The following is an 11,373-nucleotide window of genomic DNA, read 5'->3' on the forward strand; positions in this document are numbered from 1 at the left end:
CTTCTCCTCTTCCCAGCCTCTTGACCTAGGTGGCCTGTGGTCATCTGAAATCCACCATAACACAAAGTAAACTTACTTCCTCTTCAACTTTACCTCTCCTTGTATTTCCTATGTGTTAACAGTATTTCTATTCACCTTTCATTCAAGCCAGAAACCTAGGAGTCATCCTAGATTGAGTCAAGAACTTCTGATTTTACCTCCTGTTTCTCGATACTTCTCACTTCCCTCCATTCCTTTTGTTAGTGATCTACGTCAGGACATCACATCTCTTTCCTTTAATGCTGTAGTACTCACCTACTGTACCATCTTCAGTTTTGTCTGTATCAAATCCTTCAAGTGCACATCTAAAGTGATCTGTGTAAGATAAAAATGAGACTTTATCAGTTGCTCCAAAAAACTCTTAAATGTGTTGATCCTTAGCATGAAGGATTGTTTGTTGAATGAATAAATGAAGAATGGGACCAGCGTCCATTGTTGGGGCTTATTTGGGTCCTAGATTATATTGTCTACAATCCCTTGAAGGTTTCATGTATCAACTAAACCTTTTCTGAATTTTGCTTGGAAGTTCGTAAAACTGGGATGAATATCGTTAGTATGGGATTATAGTTCATAGGTTATCTGTAAGAACAAGAGAGGCTTCCTGTGGTGAAAATAAGGTTTATGTGCCTATATTTTTCTTTGTCTTTTAGTTATAGTCTATTAAATTTTTATTTGGAGACTTTCTTAGGAGAACTATTCAGAAATAAATGTTTTTCCCCCTCTTTTACTAAAAAAGAAAAGTGAATGTTACTTTAGTGTATCTGCATTTATGTAGCTGAATTTCTGTATTATGAAACAAGATTCGAATAACAGTTTGACAACTGGTGTTTTGATTGCTATTCTTAAAGGTTTTGTAAATTTGTTTTATTTTAATGAAGAACCATCATTCTCTTAACAGCTTACCAAAAAAAGTGGAAAGAATATGTTGCATTACAATTAGTTGCTTAAATATGCTAATCAGGTCAGAGGTAGGAAAACATGGGTATTTTCCTTTACTCTTAAATTTTTGTACAGTGCTTCAATATGCTCTTTTTTTGTGATAAAATAAACATAACATGTTTACCATTTTAAAATGTACAGTTCTATGGCATTGTGTGCATTCACATTTTTGTACTGCTTTAGTATACTTTTTAAAAATTATTATATGGAAATAATTCATTATTGAGACCCAAAACTGTACTTACATTAAATGAGCAGAGTTCCCTGTGGGGCTTAGCAATGTGCTCTGATGAAAAATGATTTTGTTTGCTGAGTTTTGTTAAGGAACTTGCAGCATATCTGGCCTTACTGGATTCAGAGAGCAAATGCCAATGGGAATTTATGGAAACAGGTTTATTAATTTGATTTATTTAAACATTTTCCCCCCATTTCAGTGTAATAAAACACATTTAAAGAGCTATAAATAATTTATTCTTTTCTGTAATATATGTAATATATATATGTATTTATTTGCTCATTTGGAGGCTTGTAATAACTTTGCATTTTGTCCTTTGTGAGATGACAACCTAACATCATATCTTTTCCACTAGTTCTAAGTTTTAAGCCATTTTAGGTTAAGTTTTATAATTATGTAAAAGTCACAGGTCAAGGCAAGAAATAAGCATTATGAGGCAGATGGATTCTTTTATAGGGTAGATATAAAACATTTATTTCTCGAAGACTTACCTTCCTAGGAGAGAAAATTTTGATATAAGAAGTTACCACCATAAAGAAGAGAGGCTTATACGAGAAAGCTTTTCTGATAGCAGTAGTTTTGTTCTCATAAACAAATAATGGCTGAAGCCAAGAGTGGTGCTTAGACTATTGGGAAGAATGGTATAATACCATGTATAGGGTACAGGACCTATAGATGTACATTCAGAGGAACACTGATTTCCCATTTAGGCTTTGTTACAAACTATTATAGGTTTTATAACTCTGTTGACAATCATCTTATTTGGAACATGATATGCTTATATAAAAATAATTTTTAATGTGAAATCTCTCATTACTTAAAGGTCTAGTGAAATGGTAGTTTTGAAAGCTGAGTCACAGTTTAACTTACCATCACAATTCACAGCTTCTCTCAGTATTTTACTTGGTAGCTTAATCCCATCTCAGCAGTACCATTAGGTTCCTGCCTTGAAAGTGAGGGAAAATACAAACATCTGATTTTTCTGAGTGTGTGGGCTGTGATGAATTTAAATGTGTTCAAATGTGTTTTAATAGTGCATCTGCGTATAAGCAGCTGAAAATTTATGGTTGTTTTTTATTATAAAAATGAGGAAATTGACCACTGTGGGGTAATTAAAAATAACAACTCTATAGAGAAATAGGAGTAAGTTTTTAAATGCCAGAGCACCAAGAGACAATATCTTCTAATCTAAATTGACTAATATATCTTTGTCACTTAAAGATCAGATATATATTTGAGTTAATGAATCATCCTCCCAGCATCCCATAACTAAAGCATATTCTGTTTCCTTTTTCCAGGCAAAGTTTTAGTCAAATGAATAATAAACCATCCTGCCTTTTTCTGAATCACAAGATAGGGAGACTCTTACAGACAAAAGTGCAATTAAAAGAGATCCTAGAGAAGAGATTCTATCATGTTTTAAAAGAATGCCAGTGAAGGAAATAGCCTAGACTACTTTGGCTACACTTTTCAATGTTTAAAATAGTAATATCATATGGTTGTTTTTAAACATTTTCATTTTATCATTGAAGATTTGTTTTAAATGCTCATAGATCAGGAGTGAATCAACTTCCGGATAACCACCAATATCCTGGTTGGTACATAATGACAGTCCTACGGAGACCAGATATATGAGGAAATGTTCCTCTCCCTTCAAAAAGGTTAACTTTACAGAAAATATTCATGAACGTTTTCTCTTTTGAGTTTTACAATAATGCTTTATCATACTTAATGATCATTAGTTCCTACTTAAAAGCAGAAATTAAGATTCAGAGAGCCTAAGTCACTTACCCAAGGTCACTAGTGAATGGAATAAAACCCACTTGAGACTAGTCATTTTTGCCCTAAGGACTGTACCTTTGGCTCTCTATACTTCACTGCCTCTTTGATATGCTTTATAAAATTGGCCACTATAAACATGCACGAAGGTCCTTTTGGGAAATTTGTTCCTGGGAAAATTGTCTGAATTGATAATGTGATTGGGAGCATTATTAATTTGAGTCTTTGGTCGGAACAGAAGAACCTCAAAAATTAGTGAAGTCATTCATATTTCTGTTTGGTTCTAAGCAGTGTCTGTTAACAGCCTTATACTGAAATGTAGGTCTGAATCTCGTAATGTTCATTTATTTTTATTTCTTTTTGAAGTATAGTTGATTTATAATGTTGTCTTAGTTCCTGGTGTACAGCAAATGATTCAGATACATATATAAACACATAATATATATTCTTTTTCATAGTGATTTATTATAGGAGTTTGAATATAGTTCCCTATGCTATACAATAGGATCTTTTTGTTTATCTATTTTATATATAGTAGTTTGTATCTTCTAATCCCCAAATTCTAATTTATCCCTCCCCATCCCCTTAATCCTTTGGTAACCGGAAGTTGGTTTTCTGTCTGTGAGTCTGTTTCTGTTTTGTAAGTAAGTTCATTTGTATTGGGCTTCCCTTGTGGCTCAACTGGTAAAGTATCCACCTGCAATGCAGGAGACCTGGGTTCAATCCCTGGGTTGGGATGATCCCCTGGAGAAGGGAATGGCTACCCACTCCAGTATTCTGGCCTGGAGAATTCCATGGACTATATAGTCCATGGGGTCACAAAGAGTCAGACACGACTGAGCCACTTTCACTTCACACTTCATTTGTATCATATTTTAGATTTCACATATAAGTGATATCATATGGTATTTGTCTTTTCTTTCTGACTTAACTTCACTTAGTATGATAATCTCTAGGTCTACGCATGTTGCTACAAATGGCATTATTTTATTAATACTGAGTAGTATTCCAGTGTATATATTTATATATACCAACTCTTCTTTATCCATTCCTCTGTCTATGGACACGTGGGTTACTACTCTATCTTGGCTGTTGTAAATGATGCTACTCTGACCATTGGGGTGCATGTATCATTTTGAATTATAGTTTTCTTTGGATATATACCCAGGAGTGGGCTTGCCAAATCATATAGCAATTCTATCATAATGTTCATTTAAATCATTTACTCTATTATAATGTTATTGAAAGATTGCTCAAGTGAGATTTATTGTTTACTGTTCATTCTGAATCTGACTTTCAAGATGCCTTTATTCTTTAAAATAGTTTGAGGAAAAAATGTGATTTTTTGTTGTTGTTGTTAAGCTATATTGTAGGGACTTTTTGATGTAATGTATGGTAAGGTAAAAAAATTTTTATTTGAACTAATTTTAAGTATAAAAATTAAACTGTAACAAAGTGTAAATAAAGACAACTTTTTAAGGAAATTTAGCTTTATTTGTTTCATATATCTATAGGGACTGAGCAAGGTTATTTAAGTACCAACAAGTAGAGGATCTTAGGAAATCTGCTTTAACGAACAAATAAGAGTGATTTGTAGTTAATTTCATTTCAAAGAACACACAGACATTGAAAAAATGGGTTTTTCCTGAACCTAATATACACAATTTTGGGGAAAATTTCTTCTTTCTGAAACAATACAAAAGTAAAGTTTAGGCTAGCTTTTGTCCAAATAATCATAATATCTGAATGGAATCTGAGGCGTTCATAGAGTGTTACCGAATTTGTTTATTTTGTAAAGTAAATTGATTCATTATTTTCAAATTGTTTTACAGGATCCTGCAAACCAAAAATGTGGTGGAAGAAAGAAAACCGTGTCTTTCAGCAGCATGCCGTCGGAAAAGAAAATCAGCAGCGCAAGCGACTGCATCACTTTCATGCAGGCTGGCTGTGAACTGAAGAAAGTGCGGCCGAATTCGCGCATTTACAACCGGTTCTTCACTCTGGACACAGACCTGCAGGCTCTTCGCTGGGAACCTTCCAAGAAAGACCTCGAGAAAGCTAAGCTTGATATTTCTGCCATAAAAGAGATCCGACTGGGGAAAAACACGGAAACATTTAGAAACAATGGCCTTGCTGATCAGATTTGTGAGGATTGTGCCTTTTCCATACTCCACGGGGAAAACTACGAGTCTCTGGACTTAGTGGCCAATTCAGCGGACGTAGCAAACATCTGGGTGTCAGGATTGAGGTATCTGGTTTCTCGAAGTAAGCAACCCCTCGATTTTATGGAGGGCAACCAGAACACACCAAGGTTCATGTGGTTGAAGACAGTGTTTGAAGCAGCAGATATCGATGGGAATGGGATTATGTTGGAAGACACCTCTGTAGAATTAATAAAACAACTCAACCCTACCCTGAAGGAGTCCAAGATTAGGCTAAAATTTAAAGAAATCCAGAAGAGCAAAGAAAAACTGACAACTCGAGTGACGGAAGAGGAGTTTTGCGAAGCTTTTTGTGAACTTTGCACCAGGCCGGAAGTGTATTTCTTACTTGTGCAGATATCAAAAAACAAAGAATACTTGGATGCCAATGATCTCATGCTTTTTTTGGAAGCTGAGCAAGGAGTCACCCATATCACTGAGGACATGTGCTTAGACATTATTCGGAGATATGAACTTTCTGAAGAAGGACGTCAGAAAGGGTTTCTTGCAATTGATGGCTTTACCCAGTATTTGTTGTCATCAGAATGTAACATTTTTGATCCTGAACAAAGTAAGGTTGCCCAAGACATGACCCAGCCTTTATCTCACTATTACATCAATGCCTCTCACAACACCTATCTCATTGAAGACCAGTTCAGAGGACCAGCTGATATTAATGGGTATGTTAGAGCTTTGAAAATGGGCTGTCGCAGCATTGAACTTGATGTAAATGATGGCTCAGACAACGAACCGATCCTTTGTAATCGAAACAACATGACAACACACCTTTCCTTTCGAAGTGTCATAGAGGTGATAAATAAATTTGCCTTTGTGGCTTCTGAATACCCACTCATTCTTTGTTTGGGGAATCACTGCTCCCTACCACAGCAGAAGGTAATGGTCCAGCAGATGAAAAAGGTCTTTGGCAGTAAACTCTATACTGAAGCACCTTTGCTGTCAGAATCCTACCTCCCATCACCAGAAAAATTAAAAAGAATGATCATTGTGAAAGGAAAGAAATTGCCTTCTGATACAGATGTTTTAGAAGGAGAAGTTACAGATGAAGATGAAGAAGCCGAAATGTCTCGAAGGATGTCAGTAGATTACAATGGTGAGCAGAAACAGATCTTGCTGTGTAGGGAGCTCTCTGACTTGGTATCTATCTGTAAATCTGTTCAGTACAGGGATTTTGAATTATCTATGAAAAGCCAAAACTATTGGGAAATTTGTTCATTTAGTGAAACAGAGGCCAGCCGAATTGCAAATGAATACCCAGAGGATTTTGTAAATTATAATAAGAAGTTCTTATCACGAATCTATCCAAGCGCCATGAGAATTGATTCCAGTAACCTGAATCCACAGGACTTTTGGAATTGTGGCTGTCAGATTGTGGCAATGAATTTTCAGACTCCAGGTCCAATGATGGACCTCCACACTGGCTGGTTTCTTCAGAATGGAGGCTGTGGTTACGTTCTAAGGCCGTCCATCATGCGAGATGAAGTTTCTTACTTCAGTGCAAACACAAAGGGCATTGTACCTGGGGTGTCTCCTCTAGTGCTTCATATTAAGATTATCAGTGGTCAGAACTTCCCAAAGCCCAAGGGAGCTTGTGCCAAAGGGGATGTCATAGATCCCTATGTGTGTATAGAGATACATGGAATTCCAGCGGACTGTTCAGAACAAAGAACTAAAACTGTACAACAAAACAGTGATAATCCTATTTTTGATGAGACATTTGAGTTTCAAGTGAACCTGCCTGAACTGGCCATGATCCGTTTTGTGGTTCTGGATGATGACTACATTGGGGATGAGTTTATAGGGCAATATACAATACCGTTTGAATGCTTGCAGCCTGGATATCGGCATGTTCCCCTCCGTTCCTTTGTGGGTGACATCATGGAGCATGTAACTCTTTTTGTCCACATAGCAATAACTAATAGAAGTGGAGGAGGAAAACCACAGAAGCGCAGCCTTTCAGTGAGAATGGGGAAGAAAGTTCGGGAGTGTACCATGCTCAGGAATATTGGTCTTAAAAACATAGATGACATCTTTAAGGTAGCTGTTCATCCCTTACGAGAAGCCATAGATATGAGAGAAAATATGCAGGTAGGAAATGTCCCATACTGTTCTTCCCTACCCCTCCTTCTTCTGATCTTTCTCTCACCAGTGAACGTTGAACATTGTGTTTTTACTAATGATCTGATTCCTCAAAAAATTATCACAGAGGGTGTATAAACCCATGTACTCTGAATTAAGTTTAGTATTGCCTGTGATAAAACATATATTTTAAAAAAACTTTTCTTGGAGTATAGTTGATTTACAATGTTGTTTTAGATTCAGATGTATAGCAAAGTGAATCAGTTATAAATATATGTATATCTATTCTTTTTTAGATCCTTTTTGTACATAGGCCATCGAAGAGTATCGAGTAGAGTTCCCTGTGCTATTTAGTAGGTTGTTATTAGTTATCTATTTTATATATAGTAGTATGTAGTCAATTCCAATCTTCCAATTTAGCTCTCCCCTCTTACTCCACCCTGTAACCATAAGTTTTTTTTCCTACATTTGTAACTCTGCAAAACAGATATGTTTTATGTTTCTAATTGTGAATGCTTTGTTAAACCTGGTCTGAACTAAATCAACTAATAGAGAATCAATGTAGCAAAATGTTTTATATATACACTAAATGTCCTTGCTGCTGCTACTAAGTTGCTTCAGTGGTGTCCAACTCTGTGCGACCCCATAGACGGCAGCCCACCAGGCTCCCCTGTCCCTGGGATTCTCCAGGCAACAACACTGGAGTGGGTTGCCATTTCCTCCTCCAATGGATGAAAGTGAAAAGTGAAGGTGAAGTCGCTCAGTCGTGTCCAACTCTTAGCAACCCAATGGACTGCAGCCCACCAGGCTCCTCTGTCCATGGGACTCTCCAGGCAAGAGTACTGGAGTGGGGTGCCATTGCCTTCTCCACTAAATGTCCTTAGTACACAGTAAATTGATATATGGGAATATGTATTTGAAACAATGAAAAAATAAAATAAAATAGTATATGTGCATGTAATATACAAAATTTTATATATACAGACACATGCATACTAATTATAAATATATATAAAAATATTTACAGATAAGAACATAGAAGGTATTTAAAGCCATATAAAACATGTAATGCCTGTTATTATTTTTTAGTTGTTTAAGTGTACAATAATAATAAATTATCTTCCATGAAACAAGTAAAAAACTAATAAAATTCAACAACACTAGTCGTCTCTTAGTGTTGTGCTTTAATTGAAAGGACATGGATTCTGGATTAAATTCTATCACTGTGTGATTTTTGAGCAAATTATTTAGGATATATGGTCGTCAGTTTTTTCTTCATAAGATGAGAAAAATAGTAATAATTACATCATAGGATTATTATGAGAATTAAATTAGAGAGAATGTAAATTACCCAGTCTCATCATATAGAAATTCAATTAAGTTTTCTTGCCTTCATTAATACTTATAATCAGAGATGGCTGAAAACTTTTTCTTTAATACTATTTAGTATACTTATTCTAGGCTCATGTTACTGAGAAACAATCAAACAACAAATGCTTAATAAGTTCCTACAAGGTACAAGGAGGTCTTGTTTGGCAGAAGCGGCAGCAGTCTCTGTATGAGAACAAAAAAGGAGAGGAATATTTTTCAATGCAGTTTATTTTATCCTTTAGTTAACATTTTAATAGTAACCACCAGAAATCCCTACATTCAAAATAGAAAACAAGCTTGAAGAGGTTAAGTAATTTTCCCAATATTGCATTTAATAAATGGGAATGTTGAGCTTTAAATACATAATTAGCCACCCCCAAAACCCAATAATCATTCATGATTCTCAGTCACCTAATGTGGAACAGCACACCATGACTTGGTGAAAACTTTATTTTTATATTATTTCACAGAGAAATTCTGGAATGGGCTTAAAATCAATTTTAAATTGCTATAATGGAAAATACTATATTACATACAAATACTTAGATTGTAAACTTATGATTGGCAGTGGGTTGCCTTAACCACTATTATAAAAGTAGGTTCCAAATATTAACGTCATCTATTGCATAGGAACCTGGAATGTCAGGTCCATGAATCAAGGCAAATTGGAAGTGGTCAAACAAGAGATGGCAAGAGTGAATGTCGACATTCTAGGAATCAGCAAACTGAAATGGACTGGAATGGGTGAATTTAACTCAGATGACCATTATATCTACTATGGCGGGCAGGAATCCCTCAGAAGAAATGGAGTGGCCATCATGGTCAACAAAAGAGTCTGAAATGCAGTACTTGGATGCAATCTCAAAAACGACAGAATGATCTCGGTTCGTTTCCAAGGCAAACCATTCAATATCACAGTAATCCAAGTCTATGCCACAACCAGTAACGCTGAAGAAGCTGAAGTTGAACGGTTCTATGAAGACCTACAAGACCTTTTAGAACTAACACCCAAAAAAGATGTCCTCTTCATTATAGGGGACTGGAATGCAGAAGTAGGAAGTCAAGAAATACCTGGAGTAACAGGCAAATTTGGCCCTGGAATACGGAATGAAGCAGGGCAAAGACTAATAGAGTTTTGCCAAGAAAATGCACTGGTCATAACAAACACCCTCTTCCAACAACATAAGAGAAGACTCTATACATGGACATCACCAGATGGTCAACACCAAAATCAGATTGATTATATTCTTTGCAGCCAAAGATGGAGAAGTGCTATACAGTCAGCAAAAACAAGAGCAGGAGCTGACTGTGGCTCAGACCATGAACTCCTTATTGCCAAATTCAGACTTAAATTGAAGAAAGTGGGGAAAACCACTAGACCATTCAGGTATGACCTAAATCAAATCCCTTATGATTATACAGTGGAAGTGAGAAATAGATTTAAGGGCCTAGATCTGATAGATAGAGTGCCTGATGAACTATGGAATGAGGTTCGTGACATAGATAGAGTGCCTGATGAACTATGGAATGAGGTTCGTGACATTGTACAGGAGACAGGGATCAAGACCATCCCCATGGAAAAGAAATGCAAAAAAGCAAAATGGCTGTCTGGGGAGGCCTTACTTACAAATAGCTGTGAAAAGAAGAGAAGCAAAAAGCAAAGGAGAAAAGGAAAGATATGAACATCTGAATACAGAGTTCCAAAGAATAGCCAGAAGAGATAAGAAAGCCTTCTTCAGCGATCAATGCAAAGAAATAGAGGAAAACAACAGAATGGGAAAGACTAGAGATCGCTTCAAGAAAATTAGAGATACCAAAGGAACATTTCATGCAAAGATGAGCTCGATAAAGGACAGAAATGGTATGGACCTAACAGAAGCAGAAGATATTAAGAAGAGGTGGCAAGAATACACAGAAGAACTGTACAAAAAAGATCTTCATGACGCAGATAATCACGATGGTGTGATCACTGACCTAGAGCCAGACATCCTGGAATGTGAAGTCAAGTGGGCCTTAGAAAGCATCACTACGAACAAAGCTAGTGGAGGTGATGGAATTCGAGAAGAGCTATTCCAAATCCTAAAAGATGATGCTGTGAAAGTGCTGCACTCCATATGCCAGCAAATGGGGAAAACTCAGCAGTGGCCACAGGACTGGAAAAGGTCAGTTTTCATTCCAATCCCAAAGAAAGGCAATGCCAAAGAATGCTCAAACTCCCGCACAATTGCACTCATCTCACACGCTAGTAAAGTAATGCTCAAATTCTCTAAGCCAGGCTTCAGCAATATGTGAACCGTGAACTTCCTGATGTTCAAGCTGGTTTTAGAAAAGGCAGAGGAACCAGAGACCAAATTGCCAACATCCGCTGGATCACGGAAAAAGCAAGAGAGTTCCAGAAAAGCATCTATTTCTCTTTATTGACTATGCCAAAGCCTTTGACTGTGTGGATCACAATAAACTGGAAAATTCTGAAAGAGATGGGAATACCAGACCACCTGATCTGCCCCTTGAGAAATGTATATGCAGGTCAGGAAGTAACAGTTAAAACTGGACATGGAACAACAGACTGTTTCCAAATAGGAAAAAGAGTTCGTCAAGGCTGTATATTGTCACCCTGTTTATTTAACTTATATGTAGAGTACGTCATGAGAAACGCTGGACTGGAAGAAACACAAGCTGGAATCAAGATTGCCGGGAGAAATACCAATAACC

The 11,373-nt window shown here is 36.5% G+C and overlaps 1 protein-coding gene across 3 annotated transcripts in view; it reads left to right on the forward strand.

Annotated features, from left to right (window-relative positions):
- Nucleotides 1–11,373, forward strand: part of PLCL1 (phospholipase C-like 1) — a 369,884-nt gene that overhangs the window by 285,540 nt on the left and 72,971 nt on the right. For all 3 annotated transcript variants that reach the window (XM_010860923.1, XM_010860921.1, XM_010860924.1), the window contains exon 2: nt 4,825–7,299. In XM_010860923.1, the coding sequence (XP_010859225.1) occupies nt 4,879–7,299 (2,421 nt within the window). In that variant the 5' untranslated portion in view covers nt 4,825–4,878. The remainder of the gene's footprint in view (nt 1–4,824; nt 7,300–11,373) is intronic.

The sequence above is a fragment of the Bison bison genome, unplaced genomic scaffold (assembly GCF_000754665.1).
Source record: "Bison bison bison isolate TAMUID 2011002044 unplaced genomic scaffold, Bison_UMD1.0 scf7180017864471, whole genome shotgun sequence".
NCBI lineage: Eukaryota > Metazoa > Chordata > Mammalia > Artiodactyla > Bovidae > Bison > Bison bison.